At 61.4% G+C, this 23,506-nt stretch overlaps 1 protein-coding gene across 2 annotated transcripts; it reads right to left on the reverse strand.

Annotated features, from left to right (window-relative positions):
* Nucleotides 1-2,324: 2,324 nt before the first annotated feature.
* Nucleotides 2,325-22,191, reverse strand: LOC142069674 (syntaxin-binding protein 2-like). Of its 2 annotated transcripts, XM_075121652.1 has the most exons (20): nucleotides 22,048-22,191; nucleotides 21,381-21,446; nucleotides 19,493-19,542; nucleotides 18,456-18,537; nucleotides 17,779-17,855; nucleotides 16,730-16,808; nucleotides 15,891-15,994; nucleotides 14,600-14,748; nucleotides 14,183-14,267; nucleotides 11,134-11,264; nucleotides 10,883-10,990; nucleotides 9,828-9,885; nucleotides 9,254-9,319; nucleotides 8,447-8,527; nucleotides 7,972-8,110; nucleotides 6,544-6,650; nucleotides 5,938-6,027; nucleotides 3,594-3,679; nucleotides 3,031-3,188; nucleotides 2,325-2,494 (listed from the first exon to the last, which is right to left on the reverse strand). In XM_075121652.1, the coding sequence occupies exons 2-20, from the start codon at nucleotides 21,415-21,417 to the stop codon at nucleotides 2,415-2,417; spliced, it is 1,767 nt and encodes a 588-aa protein (XP_074977753.1). In that variant the 5' UTR covers nucleotides 21,418-21,446; nucleotides 22,048-22,191; the 3' UTR covers nucleotides 2,325-2,414. The 2 variants fall into 2 exon arrangements, with proteins under 2 accessions (XP_074977753.1, XP_074977752.1); XM_075121651.1 differs by lacking the exons at nucleotides 2,325-2,494; nucleotides 3,594-3,679 and having other exon boundaries at nucleotides 3,095-3,188; nucleotides 9,254-9,370; nucleotides 22,048-22,187.
* Between the last annotated feature and the right edge of the window lie 1,315 nt (nucleotides 22,192-23,506).

Consider the following 23,506-nt stretch of genomic DNA (forward strand, 5'->3'; position numbering starts at 1 on the left):
TCGCACACGGACAAGAGGCAGAACAAGGCACTAGGAGCAGGGGGCCACAGGGAACTATGTAGGTTCTGGGGCACGGCTGGGTGAGCCAGCACTGCACCAGCAGGGGGCGACCACAGGCCAGAGCAGAGCTGCCCCCAGGCCCTAGTCCAACAGTGAAAGGAGCAGCCACTGCCCCACCCTGCTCCCAGGTGCGGGGAGGCAGCGCTGGCCTGGTGACTCGGAGCCAGGACACCTGGGACCTGCAGCAGGGCTGGAGGGGGAGTTGGGGAGATCCCGCTCCCTGGGCCCTCAGCCACCCGCCCCGCCCTGTGCCCTCCCTTCCCCTGCCTGTGAACAGCAGCAGAGACCTCGGCCAGTCTTTGGCAATGCACTTATAGAATCATAGAATCATAGAATATCAGGGTTGGAAGGGACCTCAGAAGGTCATCTAGTCCAACCCCCTGCTCAAAGCAGGACCAATTCCCAGTTAAATCATCCCAGCCAGGGCTTTGTCAAGCCTGACCTTAAAAACCTCTAAGGAAGGAGATTCTACCACCTCCCTAGGTAACGCATTCCAGTGTTTCACCACCCTCATAGTGAAAAAGTTTTTCCTAATATCCAACCTAAACCTCCCCCACTGCAACTGGAGACCATTACTCCTCGTTCTGTCATCTGCTACCATTGAGAACAGTCTAGAGCCATCCTCTTTGGAACCCCCTTTCAGGTAGTTGAAAACAGCTATCAAATCCCCCCTCATTCTTCTCTTCTGCAGGCTAAACAATCCCAGCTCCCTCAGCCTCTCCTCATAACTCATATGTTCCAGACCCCTAATCATTTTTGTTGCCCTTCGCTGGACTCTCTCCAATTTATCCACATCCTTCTTGAAGTGTGGGGCCCAAAACTGGACACAGTACTCCAGATGAGGCCTCACCAATGTCGAATAGAGGGGAACGATCACGTCCCTCGATCTGCTCGCTATGCCCCTACTTATACATCCCAAAATGCCATTGGCCTTCTTGGCAACAAGGGCACACTGCTGACTCATATCCAGCTTCTCGTCCACTGTCACCCCTAGGTCCTTTTCCGCAGAACTGCTGCCTAGCCATTCGGTCCCTAGTCTGTAGCTGTGCATTGGGTTCTTCCGTCCTAAATAACTTCATTGGCCCAGGCACATGCCCAGCAGGGCAGTAGCCGGGGGCAGGGCCAGCACTGACTTTGTGATAATGGGTGGGGGGGGGCAGGGGCTCAGAGCTGCGAACAAACAAACTCTCCCCCTGCGCCCCCCACCCCCTGGAGGTCACTCCCAGTAAAGGAGGTCACTGCCTTTACCTGGGATCACTCCTGCCAGCGCTTGCCCCAGCACAGCCCGCCTGGCAGGCAAGAGGGAGAGGATCTCTAGGGCCCGTGGGATTCAGGGGGTGAGGCTTGGCTCAGGGCTTGATCAGACCCAAGGGGGCTGGAGCTGGCTGCCTCAGATGGAGCTGGGGCTCCAGGTGCCCAGGGCGTGGCTCTGATACCCAGGGAAAGGCAGTGGGGAGGTGTCTGCCACTGGGCAGGGGCATTTGATCCAGGCCCATTAGGTGGCGAGCCCGCTCTGCCCTGCTGCTAGGGTGACCAGACAGCAAGTGTGAAAAATAGGGACAAGGGGTGGGGGGTAATAAGAGCCTAGATAAGAAAAAGCTCCAAATATCAGGACTGTCCCTATAAAATCGGGACATCTGGTCACTCTACCTGCTGCTGACCAACCCTGGATGCGCCTCCTACGCAGTCCTGGCTCCACCCCCACTTACTTGGGCACTCTGACTGCAACTCCTGCTAGGACCCCTCCCCCCTTCAGGAGCCGAGGTCCCCACTGGGGGACAGGGCCAAGAGGCCAGGGTGCCAGGCTGTGATGGGAGGGGTGCAGGGAGCCAGGGCTGGGCCAGCACCTCAAGGCGGTGAATGGGGATGATATGGGGGCAGAAGGGGGGGTGTCTCTTTAACTCTTTTCAGACTGGACAGACACAGCCTGGGGCTCAGTGGCTGGGTCACACCCCCCCCCCCAAAGCCAGATGCTGGAAGCAGCTTCTGTGCGCCCCCCATCGCTGGCAGAGGGGTGACAGGAGGGGGAGGGAAAGGGGCTGTGCTTTGGGTCCCAGGGAGGGGAGGTAGGAATGGCTGAAGCTGGTAGATAATGGAGCCTGACTCTTCTCCTACCCAATCGGGGGCAGGGTGGCCACGGGGCACAAAGGGTAATGGCCCTAGAGGCTGTGCCAGAGGGAGGAAGCCTGGCCTGCACCCTGCCCGAACAGCCAAGCAGCCTGGGGGTCCTCCCCCCGCCCAAGAACTGACACCGCAGCCAAGAGTAGGGGGGAAGATGCCTTGTTGAGAAGAGCAGGTGGAGCTGGGGGCAGCAAACTGTGGGGGGCAGAGTCTCTGGGGGGAGGGGGCTGCTTCTAGGCCTCCTCGGGGTCCAGCTGGTTGAGGGTTTGGATGTCATCCAGGAAGAGCTTGGGGGTCAGGATGTGACTGGAACCTGGGGGAGAGAGAGGTGGTTGGCAGTGGTGGGCACAGTGAGGCAGGTATGTGGCTGGCATCACCATCACCCCCATTCTTGCAGCTGGACCCTGCTCTAGTGCAGGGGGGGAGGGACTGTCTCCTATCCCCCTTGGCCTGGCACCGCACCCCTCGTGCCGCTGTACCCTGCACAGCCAGGCAAGAATCCATGCGCTGACAGTGTTCCTCACCCTTGGGTCTTCGAGGGGTGTGTGCAGGGGTTGAGCCATATCCCTATGGGAGTTACTGGGGGTGTCTGACTGGGGCCCCACACATGGTCCCTGGGCAATGAGAGGCCTGGGGAGACAGAGGCCAGGAGATCAGGCGGCTAGATACAGGCCATGTGGGGCAAGCACATCTGTTCCCAGGCCCCTGGGTGTGGGAGGACAGAGGGTAGCATGGGAGCCCTGTGGGTGCTGGGCAGGCAGTTCTAGGGTCTCCCCCTCCCAGGGGGTCCCAACTCTCCCTGACCTGAGCATTCCAGCCGCCCTTTCCCCCAGGACTCGCCCCACTCACCGATCACCACCTCCCACTTGCCCTTGATGGCCGGGGTCACTTCGTAGGCACAGCGCATCTCAGACATGGACACCCCACCCAGCACGTAAATGATGAGGCGCGGGCCCGTCCGGTACTCGGCCGCTGGCTTGTTCTTGTGCCAATGCCTAAAGCGGGCGCTGGGGGGAGAGAGGGGCAGTGTGGATACCAGGGGCTCGCTGAGGGAATGCCAGATGGAAGGGCAGGGCCTGGAGGAGGCTGCGGGGCAGGCCCTGCCCAAGGGAGTGGGACAGGAGTCCCAAAGCAGGCAAGAGGGAGTAGGGGAGGGTGGCACCTGCGCTGGGCTGGGGGTCTGTCTAAAGCTCGGCCAGTCCCTTTCCTCCATCCTGGGCCCTGGTGTGTTGAGGGACTGCTGGGGCGCGGGGGACATGGTAAGAGGGTTCCAGGGCTCCAGGCTCTTGGACATCCCCTCCCCCGTAGAGGGCAGGGTCCTGACCACACACTCCCAGGCACAGAGGCTCCTACACTCTGGGGTGTGTGTGTCAGGGCTCTGCCACCCACAGCCCAGCCAGGCTCAGCCTTACCTGACAGCATCCTGGGAGCTGGTGGTAGGGACCGGGTCCGACAAAAAGGGCCACAGATTCTTGTCCAGTTTGTCCTCAATGATGTCCTGGCAGGGGGTGGGGGGAGGACAGATCAGCAGGGGCCAAGCAGCAGGAACCTTGGATCTGGTGGCCAAGCCAGGCCCCATTGGGGTGGAGGGGCTGGGACGGCTCCTCACTGAATGATTGACAGTCCCTGGGGGGAGCAGCCTGGGGTCCCCTTTCCAGGGGGGGGCATGGGGAGCCAGCAAAGAACACGCTGACTCCTCCAGTGATGCCCCCCCATCTCCCCACATCCCCCTCAGCTGCTCAGTGCCCTGCTGTGAACTCCCCACCCATCCACCATTATGAGGAGGGCGGAGACCTCCTGCAGCCAGATCCAGGGCCCCTCATTTGCGGGGTGGAGGGAGAGAGGCAGGGGGCTGCCCTCAGTGCCCCTTTCCTGCTGCGGGCAGATCCAGGCCCTGCCTCTTGCTCCATGAGGTGTGTCCCAGGCACGCAGGGGGCCCAGGATATGATACATCCTAATGCCACATAATAGGGGCTTTTACATTAGTCTGCTGCATTGACTTGTACAGGGAAGCTTAAGGCCTGCCAAGTTGTGGCTGGCGCAGAGAGGGGGCACCCCGATTGGATTAGGCGTGGGATTGAGGCTACCGCAACTGCCTACCCCAAAATCCCACAGGAGGAACCATCACAACACTGGAACAAGGGCCTGGGAGCCTCCCACCTGTGATCTGCCAGGGACAGGAGCTCCGGTCAGGGGGTTAATTCTTGGCCTGGAGGAGCCCCAAGCCAGTAGGTTGAAGGCAACTAAGTGTGCCCCCCCACCCTCTTGAGGAGTGCCCCACAGGACAGGGCAATGAGGGGCTCAGCCCCCTGCAAGGGTTAGGGGATGGAGTGACCATGTCACCTCTCACAAGCTAAGCAGGTTTGGGCCCAGGCAGTGCTTGGATAGGAAACCTCTAAGGAAAAGCTACTGGGTGCTGGGGGGTGCGAGTGAGTCAGCAGAGGGTGCTCTATGACCCCAGTGCGGCGCTAGGGGACGCTGTACTGCAGGGAGCAGGCGGAGGGCTCAGCAGGGGGCACTCTCCCCTGGCAGTCAGTGTTGACCCCAGTGTGACGCTAGGGGGCGCTGTACTGCAGAGAGCAAGCGGGGCGGGGGTCTGCAGGGGGTGAGACCAGTACTGTGCTGCAGGGGTTCATCCTTTAGATGAGCGTCAAACAGCTGCTCCTCACTGGAGGTTAGGCCAAGGACCCTGCCAGCCATTCAGATTCCAGTGCCAGTCATGACAGTGTGCTGCCTGGATCCCCTGCACTTCCAGCCCCACACACTGATCACCTCCTGCCCTAGACTCTCGGGCAGTGCTGCTGGGCGGCTGTTAAGAGCTGCCTGCCACTCCTTTGGAAGAATTCAGCTCCGGTGAGGGACCGCTGTATAAACCGCCCATGGCCCACCCCAGAGGTGGCAGCATCTCAGCACCGAGTAAGACAACTCCCCTGCACTCGTGTCTATGATTTAAGACCCCTAAGGACGGCAGCAGGAGAGGACTCTCTGATGAGCCCCTCACATGGCTACAGCCCTGCACAGATACAAAAGTGTGGATGTGCATCAGCCCGCGATCCACAAGCCGCCTTTTACCTGTATCCGCATCCTCACCGGCAGCAGCTAGCGAGGTTGGGGAAGGGGTCTTGCAGGGAAGGGGCAGCGTGGAGGGGGCGGGGTCTCGAGGAGAAGGGGCAGTGTGGGGGCGGGGTCTTGAGGAGAAGGGGCAGTGTGGGGGCGGGGTCTTGAGGAGAAGGGGCAGTTTGGAGGGGGTGGGGGCTTGGGGGAAGGGGTGTCTCATCACGTGCCCTCCTGGGGGGTCACGAGCAACAGTACACAGCAGCAGCAGAGCATGTTGCATCACAGTGGGGTGGAGGGGTGGGGCGCCGGGGCCCCACCCACTCCAATCCCAAATCCTGCTGCCCAGGAGCTGGTGGGGACACTGGTGCTGCTCGAGCTGCTGGACAGGAAGCAGCGTGGCGGCGCGAGTGGGTGCTGGACAGCCCCGACTCCGACCTGTCGCCCAGCCACTGGCTGCGGGCCAGCGGCCCCGAGCGCGCTGCGTCCCCCAGGCTGCCTGAGCCGGACGCCACGGGCCAGGCGCTGCTGGGGAGTAGAGCCCTGCATGGTTGTATCTGCAGCTGATCCACTATCCGCAGAAATGGTGCACAGATATGAAGGGCTCTACACATGGTTGACCCCAAACCAACCCCTCCCCCTTGGGCCCAGCCTGCCAATTGCAACCCCACCCCCAAGGCCAGGAAGCAGATGGCCCGGTACCTCCATGATGTCCTTAAGCATGGGGGTCCAGCGGGAGAGCTGGTAGCTGGATTCCAGCCGCACCTTCCTCTCCGGTCGCAGCTGCCCGCTCTGGGGGAGGAAGGGAGAGGGGGTGAGAGGCAGCAGGGAGGAGGTGCGGGGTGGGAACGGGGGCAGACAGGGAGAGCGCTGCCTACCTGAGTCGCGCCAGCCAGGCTGGCAGGGGAGAGGCAGAGAAAAGAACAGAATGGATCACTGAGCGAGAGAGAGAGAGAGAGAGAGAGGAGGCGAGAGAGACTGATGGGAGAACAGAGCTGCTTCCCCCCATTCGCCGCATGGCCACCCCAAGCAGTGGTCACCAGTTCCAGCTCGCTGGCGATCTGAGGTCCTGACTTCCAGTATCCTCTGCAGGGGCAGAAGAAGTCACCCCAGATGGGGAGTAACTCAGGGGTCACCCTCATATGGGGAGGGCGTCACCCCACTGTACAGGGACAGAGGCCACCTCTGTGCTGGGAGTAGGTCACTGCCATAGAGGGGCACCTCCAGGATGGCCTGGGCTCCCCTGTGCAGCACAGAGCTGCCCCCTGGCATGGGTACAGCTGCTGGCCCCTGGCCCCAGTCCCTTACCCCAGGCGTGAGAGAGATGCCCAGGAACTTCAAGTTGTTGATGATGTCTCTCTGCTGCTGGATGTTGGCATGCTGGATCAGCTTGGTGAGGTTCTCCTTGTCCACACCTGCACAGGGACAGACAGGTCAGTGCTAGCACCCTGGGACGCACCCACAGCCCAGGCACATGAGACCGTGGCCCCAGGAGTCCTAGTTCCCCGATCAAATCCTGAGATCCTGCTCTTCCCACCCCTCTCAGAGCTGGGGGTAAACCCAGGAGTCCTGGCTCCCAGCCCCCCTCTAACCCACTAGACCCCACTGCCCTCCCAGAGCTGAGGATAGAACCCAGGAATCCTGGCTCCCAGCACCATCCGCTCTAACCCACTGGACCCCACACAGTTAATGATCGAATTTAGGTTCTTGCTGCTCCTCCCTCAACAGGTTCTCTCGGGCGCTGGGGTCAGGGGTCTCTCTAGTTCCCCCTGGCAGTGCAATGGGAGCCCCCATCCCCCTGATCTGGGCTCCTCCTTCTGCGGCCAGTCAGGTGCAGAGTCAGAGCCAAGGCCTGGCTCTTAAAGGCTGTGAGGCCTTGAGCTGGAGGGAGGGCAACGTGCCCCACCCCTGCCCCCCCAAACCATTTACTGCTGCTTAGTGCAGACGGGGAGGCCTGGCAACTCCACAGCACCCCCTGCCAGGAAACTGGGCAGCCAGGCAGCCAGAGGAGCCCCATGAGGGCACCCTGGCCTGAGCAATGGGCACAAGGGCAGTGCCTGAGCAGGGTTACAGGAAGGGCCCCGGAGCAGGGCCCTGCCCCACCGAGCCAGCATGGGATAGGAACCGATGGGGGAAGAGGGACTGTGCCAAGTGTCAGGGTCAGGGAGGTTCCCCAGGCCCTGGTGAGTTTGGGGAAGGGGCTGGATGCGGCAAGAAGCAGGGAGCTGCTGCAGGGATGACACAAGGGGTGGGCAGGGGACTGGTTGCAGGAGGCTCAAAGACACAACATGGTATCTGAACAGCCTGCAGGAAGGGAGGGAAGTCCCCCCTCCCTGCAGAGAACGGGCTGGGGGGCTGCTCTGGGTGTGTGTATCCATCCTCCCTCCCTCCCTGCAGAGAACGGGCTTGGGGGAGCATGGAGGGTGGACACTGCTCGGAAGACAGTAGCAGGGAGCAAAGGCCGCCAGATCTGACCCCAGATCGGAGCATGGGCGTGGTGCACTGGCAGGCTTGCAGGCACCGAGAGGTGGGCAGAGGGAAGACAGGGCTGTAGAGCCAGGCTGGACACAGGCCCTGGGAAGCGGCTGGCCGGGGGGCGCCCTGCATAGCAGGAGGGCTTGCCAGTCTGAGCAGTGCTATTCCCCACCAGCCCCACAGGCCTGGGCCCCACCTTCAGGAGCACCCCCCTGCAGCAGCAGGCCCCGCAGTGCTCCCCCTGCAGGCCTGTGGCATTACCATTCTTCAGGAAGATGTAGATCAGGATGATGCGGATCTTGTCGTAGGCCTGCACGCTGGGGTCCAGCAGGACAGGCAAGATGATCTTCATGGGGTCCTTGATCTTCTTCCCGTCCACGTCCGTCCCCATAGCCAGGTCCTGGGGGCAGGGGGAAGGGGGCGCACACACAAGGCCCAGGTCAGGCCACTCTGCTTCCTCCCGCCCACGCAGCAGGATGGGAGATGTGACGGCCCCCTGACCCACAGCTCGCCTACCCCGTGCCAGGGCCCCCTCCTCCCTGGGGTCAGCTCCCTCTGGGGTGAGCAACTGGCCCCCAGGGAGTAACCCGAGCCCCATGTCCTCCTTCTGCACCCCTGGTGCTGCATGGAGGGGCTGACCCTGGCTCCAGCGAGCCTGCAGCTCTGAGACCCCTCTCTCCGGGCTGAGTCCATGAGCCAGACTCTGCCCCAAGCCAGGCTCTACCCACAGACCCACCTGCTCCAAGCTGCACAGCTTCTCCACTGTTCCTTTGAAGTGCTGCATGCAGTGCTCGGCCAGGTTCAGATGCGTGGAGTACTGTGGGGAGAGACCGGGGCACAGGGGGAGTTTACCGTATCACTGGCTGGTCCAGAGCACCTGCACCTCCCAACCCACAAGGAGGGCCCCTCGGCCAGAGGGGCAGCCTCAATTGGCTGTAGAAGCCGAGCATATAGGGATTGTTTTGCCCAGCCACCATATAGGGCTGCCACATAGGGATTGATGTGCAGCCACCTCTGGGGTGGAGCGGGGCAGCGGGAGGGGAGGATCAGAACGAGGGAGCAGCTTCCAAAACAGCCCATGGCTTCTCTATTAGTCACCATGAGGTTGGGGGCTTGGAGACCAGCAGGTGTCGGGGTACCTGTGCCAGTGGCCAGGAGCTTTCTGTCGGCACATGGCTCAGTGGCACCAGGAGTGGCTCCAATAGGCTGGTTTGGAAGCTCACCAAGGCCCTCTCCCGAGAGCTGCAGCAGCAAGGCACGGGCTTTACCCAAGGGCTGCCCTTGGTGGGGCTAACGTGGCAGCTCTGGGCACTGACAGGCAGGCTGCTGCCCATGGTGCCACACAGCACCTGGGGGGAAAATGGCTCTGCCCAACAGGACAGGTCAGCAGCTCTCATCAGGCAGTAAAGCGGAGTGCCACAGAGTGCTCTGCCCCCCAAGAGAGTCCCTACTGTCCCTCACCAGCCCCACAGAGCACCCTGCCCCTCCCATCAGCCCCACTGAATGGCCTGCCCCCTGCCCACTAAAAGCCCAGCCCCGTTACCCTGTTCAGCTCCTTCTGATACTGGGGCATCTTCTTCAGGATCTGGGACAGGTCCTCGATGTTGGCCTGGAGGGAGGCGGTGGTGAGATCCCGGCCGCTCCCAGCGCTTGGAGCCCCCTGCAGGGCAGAGGCAGCAGGGCGGGTCACTCAGGCCATGCGTGGCTGCGGCTTAGGTTAGACCTGCCCTTTCCAGGCCAGCTGGAACGAGACGGGAGCCCCGCAACCCGAGCACCCCTCAAGGTGTAAAGCAGCAGCGGGCCAGGGAGATGCCAGCGTTGGCTCCCTGCAGCTCTCCCTGCGCGGTCCCGATCCTGCTGTCTGACTCCGCCCCGTGGGCCTCTGCCCTCCCCCACTGTGGGGAGCTCCAGAGCTCTGGCTGGCGGGCAGGGGACTCCACATACACCTCTAAGCCCTTTACAGGCAAACCCTGGGAGCAATGGGACAGCCCCCCTGCCCCCGCCAACCCCTCCTGGGGCAGCAGGGAAGCCTCCCCTCCCCATCAGTGGCAGTGGGATGGGTCCCCCTGTCCCTCCGGCCTGAACTCCCCAATCGCTCCCCCCAACCCCTGCCGCACCTTGTCCGTGGTCAGCCTCTTGCTCTCATAGAAGGTGCGCAGCAGCTCCGTCACCTTCCTGCAGCAGGGAGAGGGGTCAGGACGGAGCCAGGCACTGCCTTGGAGGTAGGGGGTACCCTGTCCTATGCTACAGGGGATGGAGCCCCCGCCCCACAGGCACCAGGGTTCTCTGCCTCAAGAGCCTCAGACAGGCTGGGGGAGGCCCTCTTCCTAAGTTACCCCAAGGCAGAGTTCAGTGCACCTCTGGGGGCTCCTGGCGCCCTGCTGGGGGGGCCTGGGGGCAGCGGCAGGCCCAGCAGGAGGTCGGTGAGGGACTCACTCAAGGGAGCTGTAAGGTGCATGGGGAGACCCTGGGATCGGGGGAAGACAGTGTCCAGGCGGATCACCAAGAGGAGATGTGGACAGTGGCTCTGGAAGGGAGCGCTCAGGGGTCCTTTGGGGAGAGGGGCTGGGTCCAGGGGGTCTCAGCACTCAGAGAGGAGTATGTCTGAGGGACAAGCTCCAGCACTGGGTGGGAAGGGGAGGGGGGGCCCTGGCACTGTGCAGGAAAGGGGTGTGTTGCGGGGGGTGGGTGTCCCTGCACTGGGTGGGAGAGGAGTGTATCCAAGGGGTAATGGGGTTCCAGCACTGGGTGGGAAGGAAAGGGGAGGGGTGTGTCTGAAGGGGAGGATGGGGGAAGTCCCGGCACTGGAAAAGAGGGGGAGGGGTGTGTCAACGGGGTGGGCTGTCCTGGCACTGGGTGGGAGAGGTGTGTCCAAGGGGAGAGTCCTGGCAGCGGGCGGGGAGGGGAGGGCTGTGCCAAAGTGGGGGTAGGGGGTCCCAGCATTGGGTGGGGAGGGGAGAGGTGTGCCGAAGGTGGGGGGGAGTAGCAAGACCCGGCACTAGGCAGGGCACAGAGGGGTGTGTCCAGGGGTGTCCTGGCATTGGGTGGGGCATGGAGTGGTGTGTCCGGGGGGGGGATGGGTCCTGGCCCTGGGTGGGGCACGGGGGGGTATGTCCAGTGGATGGGCGGGGCATGGAGGGGTGCGTCAGGGGGCAGGGCCGAGCGCGCTCACTTGGAGACGTCAGCGATGTGCATGTGGCGTAGCTGCACCCAGAGTTCGTCGTCTTCGTCCAGCAGCGCCTCTTTCTCCTGCGAGTCGCTGATACCCGTCGTCTCGTACCTGCAGGGGGGAGATGGGGTCAGGCTGCGGCACCCCTCGCCCGAGCGTGGGGGCTGCGGAGCAGTGCAGGTGCCTGGGCCACATCCCCCCCAGCCCGCCTGAGGAGGGGTGCGGGGCGCCCCCTGCTGGCAGCCAGGCCCTACTTGTAGGTGTCTTTCTCGATGCTGAGCAGGTCGTAGGCCATGGCCTGGTAGGTGAGCTCGTGCAGCAGTGGGGACACCAGATCGAAGCTTCGGTCCACGATCAGCAGCTGAGAACGGGCTTTGTCGGGGCCCTGGGGCAAAGGAGAGAGAAACCCGTCACCTCCTGCTCTGGCAGAGGGTTCCTGGCCTGGCTTACACGGCACAATCCAATGGGCCCTGGTGGCCTGAAACTTCACTACCCACCCTCTCTGTGGCCCAGCCCCCAACCCCAGGGGGAAGCCAAGAGACACCCCCCAAGCTAGCTGGGACGTGCCCTGGGGTCCTGCCCTGACCAGCTGCACTGCAACGCCCCCTGCGGGGACGGGCTACCTGCCCCTCATGCAAATAGCAATGCCCCCCTCCCCCAAGCATGCTCTCTGCTCGTGCCTCTCCACCAACGGGAGCATGCCCCTTACAAGGCAGCTCCCTGACTGCCCCCTGCTCCATATGCTGTGTGGGGACGGGGGGAACTACACCAGAAGGGCCTGGCTAGTCTATCATTAACCAACACCAGGCCCAGAGACTCTTTGATACAAGGTCCCAGAGGGGGACGACAGGACATTATCCCTATGCCCCACCTTGCATCTGAGCTGGGACCCCATATGAAGCTCTAGCTCCCCAGTCCCAACCTGTGTGGCCCCCCAGCATCCAGTTGGACAGAGACCACTCAAATGGTCAGCATCTCAGACCCACATCATGGGGGGGCTGGCCCAGCACCCGCTTCCTGCCTGATCAGCATGCACTGCCCTCTTTGCGCAGCAGGTGGCGATAGGAGACCAGCCCTGCGCTCTCATGGCAGACGGCTCTGAAACCGGCTCCAGCAGCCCCAGTGGAACCCAAGCCCACCCAGGAGCACCTCGGCAAGGGGCTGCGTCTGCTCTTTGCTGGGTAGCACAGACAGTCAGGGGTGGGTGGGGTGGGGACGTACAGCCCCTGATGCTATCCCAACTGTCCCACCTCACTACGTGGCCCGATTTTCAGCCACGCTCGGGAGCAGAACGTCGGACCGGCCACCACCCATCCGCCTGGCAGGTCTCCACAGCCTCTGGGTAAATGGGTTGAGGCTGACGGGGGAGCGCCTCTCTTGGAGGAGTATCTGGCCCCCACCACTGTAGCACTATCATTGCTGCATCCTGCCCCCCCATGCACGTGGGGCTGGGCAGGGCTGTCACCCCATTGCAGAGGGGGATGGAGGCCCAGAGGGGCTGGGTGACTCACCCAAGGTCACACAGGGAGTCTGTGGCAGAGCAGGGACATGAACCCAGAGCTGGCACCATCATTCCCCTCTAGCCCTACCCAGCCTGGATGGGTTGCTATGCTCAGCCCCCGCCCCCACCCCCCACGGGACTCTGCTCACACCCTTTGCCAGTTCGGCTCTGCTGGAGGGATCCCCGAGTGCAGATGGGGGCTGGCGTAACCACCGGGTCACCCCACCCTGCCCAGAGCAGAGGGGTGGTTAGTGCACTGGTGGGTGCCACAGCACTGCCTGTCCCAGCTACCCCTCAGGGCTGGCAGCTGGGAAACATCAAAGCAAGAGGGACTAGTGCAGACAAGGCCCCAGGGTGCCGGGACTGCGGGCTGGGTGGCTTTGGAGACCAGAACAGTTGGGTTTCTTAGGCACCTGGACCCCAGCCTGGGCAGCCCAGCCCACTGAAGGTTAAAGCAAGAGGCCGTTCTGGTCAGCCCAGAGCCTGGCCGAGCTGCAGAGAAACCTGTTTTCAGCTCCGGGTCTCTCACTCAGGGCCTGTCTACATGTAAACCACTTCAGCTGCTCCGCTTCAGTGACTCCGCCTTTCCCATACCCCCAAGCGACGCAGTGGCACCGACCCAATTGCCTCGTGTAGACCAGGCCTCGGCCTGACCTTGATCAGTTCTCAGGCGAGAGCTCCCAGCTTCCCGCACTCATCCCCCAGCTCAAACCTTCCAACCCTGTGTTCTCGAGCTGGGGGCCCTGCTCCAATTCCCTGCTGGGAGCATCCAGCCAGGAGCCATTGGAGCCGGCACGGTCTTTCTGGCCCCCAGGCTGATCTGTGTTGGATTCTCTTCATTTCACCAAGACAGGGAGGTGACACCCCCCACCCCCGGCATGACTCTTACCTTCCCCAAGAATCCTTCCCTTTCACCCCCTGCCAGAGAAGCCAGGAAATATATAGGGAAACTGAGGCACGCATCAGATTCATAAAAGATATTACAAACATTCCCAGTTGGTCACAGGTGCACAGTCTCCCAGCAGCTCAGCAAAGGCTGGAAGCAAGAGCAGAGGCAACAGGAGGGAGAGATCTGGGCAGGCCTTGGATTTTACATCACTTTGCTTCTCCTAGGGGGGTAGGAGCTACTGGGTTTCCCGTGTGAGAATCCAGGGCAGGGTGGGTTTGCAGCTCCCCTCTGCTGGGGGTGGAACGGGGATGGCAGGAGCTAGGGGAAGCCCACAGGCCAGGGCTGACTTGTGGCTAAGGCTTGGGAGAGCTGGGTTCTATTCCTGCTCTGGCAGACTCCCTGTATGCCTCAGTTTCCCATCTGTAACACAGGCCACCCTGCCTCCCCTGGGAGGCTGAATTCATTAGTGAGATTCTGATACCATGGTGATGAGTGTAGGAGCACACACAGACAGGAGTGTCCAGGTGTGGAAGAGGCTCTGTGTGTGAAGCTTAGTTCTCTGACCGAACTGCCCTGTTTATAAACAGAGAGATTGTGCTGGGCACACACTTCCCCAGTTGGTGCCTCAGTTTCCCCATCTATACAGAGGGGATAAGGACATTAGCCTTTGTAGAGCACTTTGAGATCTGCCCACAGCCAGTGTTAGAGAAGGGCTGGGGCCATTAGTCCAGCCACACAGGGAATGCTATTGTTCTGCCAACCCCTCAGGATCTCCAAGGGTGTCTAGACCCCACCCCTCCCCCCGCCAGGATCTCCGAGCAGGTTCTAAATCACTCCTCCTTCCTTCTACTTCTCATGTGCTCCCCCGTGGCTCTGTCCCATGGCAAGGGTGTGGCCGACACAGCTCGCTCACCTCTCCCATGCTGGGCTCGTATGCCTTGAACGCCTTGAGTTTGGCCAGCACAGCGTGCGCCAAGTGGAAGTTATCTTCATGGTCCCTGCAGCAAAGACAAACCCTGTGGGTCAGAAACAGCTCCTCCCCGAGGGGCACACGCACTTCCTGTAGGAGGTAACCAGGTACCCTCGCCCTTTGGGCACACTCACTTCCTGTAAAGGATGGCTGGGTACTTCTCCATGGCTCACTCACTTCCTATAGGGGATAGCTGGGTACCCCTCCCCCTGGGCACACTCACTTCCTGTAACAGATGGCCAGGTACCCTTCTCCCTCTGGGCACGCTCACTTCCTGTAGAGGATGGCTGGGTACTTCTCCATGGCTCACTCACTTCCTATAGGGGATAGCTGGGTACCCCTTCCCCTGGGCACACTCACTTCCTGTAGCGGATGGCTGGATACTCCTCCAGGGTTTCACACAATGTGGCAATCTGCTCTGCCAGCATCTCCAGCTGCTTGTTCTTTTCAAAAAAGCGGTGGGGGCTGAACCAGTTGTGGAAGGTCTTTGGCTTGTCCAGGGAGTACACCTTGGGGACGGGGGAGAGCAGAGATCAGACCCCGGTGCCAACTGCTTGCAGCCAGGCCAGCTGTGTCCCATATCGCGCCCCTAAGATGCGCTGTTGGATCAGGCCAGCCTGGTGGAGCTGTAGTGAGCCCCTAGTGAGGGAGAGATCCCTTTGCCAGTGCCACTCCTGTTGTGGTAGAGGGATAGCGAGCCAGAGATTCATGCACCAGCCTGGGATGAAGATGCCCCAGGTTCAGGTCCTTACTTGGCTGCAGACCCCCAGGTGCCCTCAATGTTGGGGGAGGGGGCTTGGCGACGCTTCTAGTCTGGTGAAAGCCCCAGCATAGCCACGGGCAAACCCGGCATCAAGGCGCGTCTGCCGCTGTCGCTTATTTCACTGGCCGAACAGAACGAGCCATTGGGACAAACGTGCTTGGACACCAATAAACAGTATCGGCCCATGAAGGGTTTGCTGGCGCAACGGGACAGGTGAGCCAGCAAAGCCTCCTGACGGACACTCAGCTTATACCAGCCAAAGCTTCTCTTGGCACAGCTGGCACCGGTACCCCAGATGAAATCAGCTAGAGTGGCGAAAGGACTGCTTTGCCAGCGTAGCGGCATCTACCCAGGGGCTCTGCCACCACAGCTGCATCAGTTACAGGGGGGATTTTTTCTCTCATGTCCCTGTAACAAACCCATACCAACAAAGCTTTTGTGTGTAGACCAGGCTCATGTCTCTCTGTGCCTCAGTTTCCCCATCAATGCAATGGGGCTGACACCACAGTCCTGCCCCTCGGGGCAGGAGGGGGGAAATCCACTGATGACACAAGGAGGGGATGGGGTGGTTGGGTAAAGGGCAGGCGTGTGGAGTATCGGGCTGTCTTGCAGGCCTAGTATAAACCATCAGTAAGAGCTGGTAAAGCCAGGGAGGCAGGGCCCTCCTCCCCCATACATCTACCATCCCCACCAGGTGCAAGCCAGCGATTCCACCTCTCACAGGGTGTGAGCAGCCAGCTAGTCCCTGCTGTCCTGTGCTGGCGTCAAACCCGGGGCCCTAGAAGGGAAAGGTTCCCCCGCCAAGCCACATGAAACAATAAGGGTGTGGTGTTGTACGTCACCATCCGCCCCGCGGACCTGCTCCTCCAAAGCCCGGCCACCCCTCACCTGGCTCTCATAGGGCAGGAAGGCCATGTTGATCTCCTTGAGGGTTTTGATGACCTTGGTGATCCGTGACTTCCTCAGCTCCTTGAACAGAGGCTCAGGACAGGCTGCAAGGCAGAGGCAGTGGGTGGGAGTGACAGGCACAGGGCTCAGGACCCCCAGCACAGCGCCAGCCCCCACGGACGGGGCCAGGACGGGCACAGCAGGGGCAGTAGTGCTGCACGCTTGTGGGGAACCTGGGCAAGCCAGCAGGGCCACACAGGAGTCAACGATGAGTCCAGCCCCCCCGAACCAGAGTCATGCCGGGTTCTCGCCTTCTGCAGCATCAGCAGCGAGGGGGAGCCACAATCTCTCCGATGCAGCCCCTATCTCACACCCTGCCCTCAGCCCGCCCGCAGGGCTGAGTGACCGGAGTGTACAACTCAGGATGATGCACAAGGAGGAACGGGGACTTGGGTTCCCCCTGCCGCTGTAATGGGGAGAAGCAGATATGACCCTGACACACTGGGTATTCTGGTGGTGTCCCATCCCCCCACCGAGTTGGGACTGATGGAGCAATGCATGCTGGGAATGGTAGCAAGAGGCCGCCTTTCTGGGCACACGCTGCGGGTGTCTGTGAGCCGTGCTGGCTGGAGGCAGGCCCGTGGGGGAGAAGGGGGGGGAAGGGATAGGTGGGGTCATTCAGTCTGGCCTGCTGGGGCTGCATCCCCCTGCAGGAGGGCAGAGCATAATCAGGGTGCTGCGCACTGGCCTGCCAGCAGAGAGAGACCCCCCACACACAGGCTCCAGTGTGCTGCTGCCCAGGCTCCCAGCTGGGGGATCCCCGGACCCCCAATACTCACGGCTGAGGAAGAAGACGTGAGCTGCCTTGTAGTTGAAGGTGGGGGTGCCCTGGAAGTCATTGATCAAAGCCTGCACGGACTGCAAAGCGGAGAGAGGGGCGTTGTCAGCACTTGCCGAGGCCCCTCCCTGCTGCTCAAATGGCCCAGCCCATGCCCAGGCCCTGGGGACTCAGGGCCTAGCATGATGCCATCGGGAGGTGGGCTGGTTTTCACCCCCCTGGCTCTGGGCTCCCTCCCTGCCTGGAGCAGGGCTTGTGCCCATGTGCCCGGGACATCCTCAGGGCCCAGCCACATCTCTTGCTGGCACAGAAGTGTCCATGCCCGGCCACAGATGAGGCCTGGCATTGCCTTGCTGCTGAACTAAGTGGGCTCTGAGCAGTGTCCAGGGAACAGCCGGCCGAGCAGCAATCCCAGGCAACTACCATCAGGGCCCCCTCCCTCCCCGGGCGCCATGCTGGGCACCTGCAGCTTCGCCACGCCAGCTAGCCTGGCAGGGTGTTTGGAACCTGTTCAGACCCCTCGACCGGCCATTGTGACAGGTGAGAACCTGGCTGCCCTGTCCCAAGCCCCAGGCCCCAGCTCGCAGTCCTCTCCTACAGCGCTCCCTCCGCGGGCAGCCCCTGCGGGTTCTGGGCTTCACCCTGCTCTGCCAGCGCCCCCTGCCCCTGGTCTCCCTCCACTCACCTCGCTGCTGCAGATGCAGGAGCCTCCTCCCCAACAGCCCCTGCTCCCTGAGCCTCTGCCTCAGCGAGTCTCCTTCGCTTTGAGTCTCAGCTGAGGTCGCCTCTCTCCACCTGCTGCACCTGCCCATCCAACCCCCACAGGACTGCACTGTGGAGAGGTCTGGGGGACAGTCTGTGCCTCACGTGGCAAAGAACATGAAGCCCAGCTCTGGGGAAGCAGCCTCTTGGGGAGCCCTGACTGGCCCCATTCCCATCCTGACGTTGTGCTGCGCATCCCCCCGGACAGTGCCACCTCCAGGCAGCACTAGGAGCTGTCCCGGGGTCTCCCCTGCTCCCCATCCAGTTGCCCCAGGCCCGAGCTCCTACCTCCTCCACTGGGCTGAGCAGGTAGACGGCCTCCAGGCTGGGGATTGGCTCCCGGCACTTGTTAATATCTTCCACAACTAGGAGAGAGCAGACACTGGGCGCGGGTCAGTGTGTCCTAGCCACCCGCCCCAGCCGCTCTCCACCAGGATGTGGGGAGGGGAAGCCAAGGGGCACAGTGATGTTCGCTGGCAGCAGGCCGGGGCGTTCCAGAGGCGACAATGCAGCAGCCGCTTCGATGTGGGGCCGTGGGCTGCGATGCTGCCACAGTATGGAGCAGGGAAGGAATGGCCCTCTGTACTGTGCTGGGGGCACCCCGCTAGAGTGCTGGCTCAGCTCTGTGCCCCTCAACCCCAAGGGCTCCTCCACCCTAAAGCAGGGAGCCAGCATTCGCCCTCCCCAGCCAGGTCCCTGCCCACAGCATTGGGGAGGAGCAGCGAGGAGTTAGCGGGAGTCTGAGAAAAGCGGTGAAGAGGCTCCACGGGCTGAAAGTGCCGGGCTAAGGGAACTAGACCTGGCTGGGAAGGTACCGATAGCAAGGAGGGCGTCTAGGGGGCTGCAAAGCGGGGAAACTAGATGCAAACGTGAATGTAGACAAGTCAACTCCCTGACTGTGAGGTGTATCCAATGGGGAGGTGAGCCCTGGCGGGGGGAGCAGACGGGAGGGAGGGGCCACTCACGTGTGATGCCTTCGTCTACGATGTCGGACATCGTGCAGCATGATGAGAGGATGCGCGTGCTGGGGTGGTCCATGATCAGCACCTGGGGTAGCGAGAGGGGAGCGCTCCACTTCGGATGAACTAGTCACTGCCCTGAGCTCAGCTGCCCACCATCATCATCCACAGCACAGCCAAGGGAGCAGAGCGACTGCTAATGGCAGAGCCCTTCCACAGCCCTTTCACAGCAGAGCAGCAGGGCCGGTACCAAGTCTGCACTTTGCTGAGCTGACCGTGCTAAGGACTGCGTGAGGAGCTACAGGGAGAGCGGCTCCGAGCAGAGTGGCTGGTACGAGATGTAGGAGACAAACCTGGGACACCCGGCCATTCAGAATGGTTCCATCCTCCTAGACTGGAGATCAGCCTCTTCGCCCAGGTGACAGGGTGAGTGCAAGAGGCAGGGACAGAACAGGAGTCCTAGCTCCCAGTCCCCTGCTCCGATCCACCAGATATCCGCTCCCCAGCCCTCGGACAGAACCAGGATCAGGGCACAGAGAAATGGAACGAGGGGAGTCTCCGTGTTCCCCTAGGAAAGCCCTGTAGGCCATTGGCCCAACATCTCCACCACCTTCCTGCCGTGCCGAATGCTCCCTCTGCCGCACCGGCCTAACCCGCTGCTCCACATCCCCCAGCCCAGTCCATGCCGGGGGCTCAATAACCTGCCTGCCCAATGGTGCATACTGCCCCCATGCTTGGCACTCTCCTGCTCCTCCTCCCACCCAGGCTGATTCACTGGTCCCAGTGGTCTGATCCGGTGTGTGTGTGTGGGGGGAGATATGGGGCTAGCTGGACAAGCTGGGTCTGATCCAGCACAGTGGGAAGGCAGACATACCCAAGCCTAGCTGGGGACGGATGATGGGCTAGACAGAGCAGGGATCTGATCCAGCCTGGAAAAGCTCAGGTTCCTAATGAATCTCAAGAGGCTGGAGGGGAAGGAGCATGATATATGGATACAGCATATCCCCAGGGGGACACCAGGGCAACAGGTTAGGCCTGCTTACCTTCCATTCTCTTTCCTTCTTCACGCTGTGAAGGACAACGCTGAGGATCTCTGCGAGTGAAAGAGATGAGGATCAGTGGTGGGGCTCGGATGGGACGGCTGTGCCCTGAGCCAGGACCCACTGGCTGGTGGAAGGACCCCTCGGGGAAGTGGCTCAGAGGCTGCTTTCAGGCCAGCTAGCGATGTGCTCCTAGCCGAGCCCCCAGTCGGCGATCGTGGTGGGGTGACAGGCTAGATGGGCCATGGGTCTGATCCCCCTTCCTTTCTGCCAGGCTGGATACGAGCACAGCTGAACTAAGGATCTGGCCCCGTGCAGCAAGAGAACAGATCCTGTCCAGCACCTCTTGACTGGAGGGGATCCAGGGACCCTCTACAGTGTGTGGGGGACAACAACACAACAAAGACTTCAAATCCTGAGTCCTGCACATAGAACCCCTCCAAGGCATGCCCCGCTCAGAGAACTGCCGGCCTGTCTCCTGGGCACCTTCCACGGCCCAGCTAAGCAATTAGATAGTCAGCTCTTTGGGCCAAGCACCATCTTTTTGTTGTGCCCAGCATAATGGTACCCTGACCCATGACTGGCGCTCCTGGGCACTACCGTAATACACCTAATGAATAATGTACAACGCCTTGCAAAATGGGGCCTTGGTCCATGACTGGGGCTCCTGGGTGCTACCATAATACATCTGTTTGTTTTACCCCTACGAAGCACCTGATTCTGGCTGGCCCCGTAGGGCAATAGCCCCACGACCCTGACCTGTGCTCTCACTCTCACTCCCACTCCCGGTAGCTGGTGTGCATGAGTGCACTGCCCAACACACTATGTTTCCACCATAACTCAAGCAATGCCTCTCCCTACCCCACCTCTAGCCCATCAGGACTTGGCTGCTCGGTCCTAATGAGGCTCCAGGGGCTATTCTGCACCAGGACGCGCTGGCCTCCCTGCTGCTTTCCTGCAGTTCCTTTACACCTGCGGCATGCGGACGCCCCGTTCACCGGGGCACGTGGAGCTCTAGTGCAAGGTAAGGGGCCGGCAGCACAGACTGGATCCAGACATGGTGAAGGCAGACATGAACCTGCTTTCTCCACGCAACTCCGCCCAGGCATTTCGACCCTGAACTGCAGTTACAGCTCCCCACGCCAGCCCTGGGCTGCCCCCACCAGCTGTGCCAGTGCCCCTCACTACTGACTGGAGCCCCTGCAATCCCAGCCCTTTCCTCCCCCCCATTCCCAGCTCTGCCAGTGCCCCTCACTCCTGTCCGCAGCCCTCTGCTATGCCAGCCCTGGTCTGTCCCCCACCAGCTCTGCCTCACTCCTGACCCGCAGCTATTGCAGTCCTGGGTTCCCCGCCTCACGGCTCTGCAGATGCCCCTCACTCTTGTCCGCAACCTTCTGCTATTCCAGCCCTTTGCTCCCCCCCGATTCCCAGCTCTGCCAGTGCCCCTCACTCCTGTCCGCAGCCCCCTGCTATGGCAGCCTTGGGCTACCACCCACTCCCAGCTCCGCCGGTGCTCCTCACTCCTGACCCGCAGCTATTCCAGTCCTGGGAAGTTTCGCCTAGTGCACAAAATATCCTTGCACCGGCCCTGGTGGGAGTCATCCTGATGGAAAGAGATGACGACGATGATGCCCCCCCAAAGTGCAGCTCCTATGGGAGGGGGCAGCCCTTGGGGGTGGGGCAGACAGCCTCCTCCCCTTCCTGGTGTATGACAGGCAGGCGGGGGGGAGCTCTCTGCTCCGACTGACTCCTAATCCTCCCCAAGGGTGAGACACCCCCAGGAGCGCCCCTCCCAGGGCCCCCCAACTGGGCCCTGCCCCCCCAGACCCACACCCAACCAGACCCTGCCCCCGACCGGCTCTGCACTCAGACCCCCCGGCTCCGCACTCACTCTTGCGCACCACCGCCTTCAGCCCGGACGGGGCCATTTCTGCCTCTTGCCACGTCCCCTTGAGCCCTATGGGTAGAAGTGGGACTCAGCTGTGTGCGGGGTGGGGCTGGAGTCAGGACTCCTGGGTTCTGCCCCGGCTCTGCTCCTGACTTTGGGCATGCCCTGGCCTCTCCCTGCCATGCTCTGGGGAGTGTCTGTGACGCTGGGCGACAGCCCCTAGCGACGCTGAAATCAGTCACTGGTGGACGGGCCCAGCCCCCCCTAGTGTCACTGATGGACGGGCCCAGCCCCCCCAGTGACTGATTTCAGTATAAAGCAACTGGGGTGCTGGCGGGTCGATGTCTGCAAGGCTGAAGACGGCCGAACGCCGCAGCCCCCCACTTCTGGCGCTGCGAGGGCTGGGCCTGGGCACCAAGGGGCAGGCGACCGGTGACAGGGCCACACAGGTCCCCACTGAACCCCCACCTGGTCACGTGGGGCGCAGAGGGAGGCGGGGGCCTCGGGCAGGGTTAAAGCGAGGACTGGGTTGGGGTCGTGGGGCCTCAGCCCACTCCAGTCAGGGCCCCCCACTGAGCTGCAAGTCCCCCCTCCAACCAGCCTCCCCCCATCAGCCAGGCCCCTCGCCCCCCCTCCACCCAGCCCCCCGCAGCCAGGCCCCGTGTTGTACCCAGGAACAGGAGCAGGTCGAATGGAGCGAACGGCCTCTGCCCGTCTCGCCCCGTCGGGAATGGCGTCCTTCAGCGCTGCCGGGGGCGGGGAGGGCCGGAGGGAACGGACTGTACCACTGCTCAGCCAGTCCCGGCCCCTCCTGCACGGAGCGGCGGGAAAACATGGTACAGTCCCAGCCGGGGTGGAAACAGTCTGAGGTAAAATTGTCCTGGGAGCTGCCAATGGCGGGAAAAACCGGTTGGATCCAGTTATGACTGGGCCATGATCACCGTAAACAACAAGATGGCGGTCACAAGATGGCCGTTCAGACGCCATCTTGGATTGCTGCTCTGTCTTCACAAACTCCATATTGAATTTAATATACACATATTTTAACAGACTATAATCCTATAACAAAACACACCCAACAGTGTACAGAGCAGTATAAACAAGTCATTGTCTGTATGACATTTTAGTTTGTCCTGACTTCGCTAAAGCTTTTTGTGTAGCCTGTTGGTGTACCCCCTGGAAGTCCTCTGCGTACCCCCAGGGGCACCCGTAACCCTGGTTGAGAACCACTGGGTTAGAGAAACGTGTGTGTGTGTGTGTGTGTCTAGGAATCAGGACTCCTGGGGTCTATCCTGACTGCGAGCGGAGTGAGGTCTAATGGTTAGAGCAGAGAGCTGGCAGGTAGGATTCCTGGGTTCTAGTCCAGGCTATGCAATTGATTCATTCTGTGACATGGTTCGTTCTGCCTTGTCCTCCTGTGACATGTGGAGCGCAAAGACCTGCCCCAGCCCTTCCCTTCCAGCTGGGTGGTGCAGGAATTAATGGCCGTAGAGCCTGGGCTCTAAGATCCTGGAGCAAAGCGTCCTGGAGAAGGAATTTGTTCCCCAAGCTTGACTGGCTCCCTGCCCCATCCCTCCCTCCGTCAATCAGAACGAATCCCTCATGGCAGAGCTGTTGTCTGGTTACCCGCAGTGCAGACCCAATCTATTGTGTCCTGGCTGCTGTTCAGCTCAGGTTAACAGCATGGTCTGTTTCTGTGAACTCCCCCAGAGCTTTCGAATGGAAGTGAGAGTCTTCTTCACATCCTGCTCTAAACTGTGAGGAGTGTCGCTCTGTGGCTGTTCAACAGCTGCTGCATTCCTACCCCAGAGGTGGCATCATTTCAGTGCTGGGTGGGTGATCCCTGTGTAGTGTTGTTGAGTGCTGTGGCACATCTGCTATGCTCCATCCAGAGCTGTCTGCATTTCAATGCCAGGTGAGTGATCCCTGTATTGTGTTGTGCGGGGGAGGGATACCTCAGTGGTTTGAGCATTGACCTGCTAAACCTAGGGTTGTGAGTTCAATCCTTGAGGGGGGGTGCATTTAGGGATCTGGGGCAAAAATTGGGGATTGGCCCTGCTTTGAGCAGGGGGTTGGACTAGATGATCTCCTGAGGTCCCTTCCAACCCTCACGTTCTATGATACGCTGC

This window comes from Caretta caretta, chromosome 20 (assembly GCF_965140235.1).
Source record: "Caretta caretta isolate rCarCar2 chromosome 20, rCarCar1.hap1, whole genome shotgun sequence".
Lineage (NCBI taxonomy): Eukaryota > Metazoa > Chordata > Testudines > Cheloniidae > Caretta > Caretta caretta.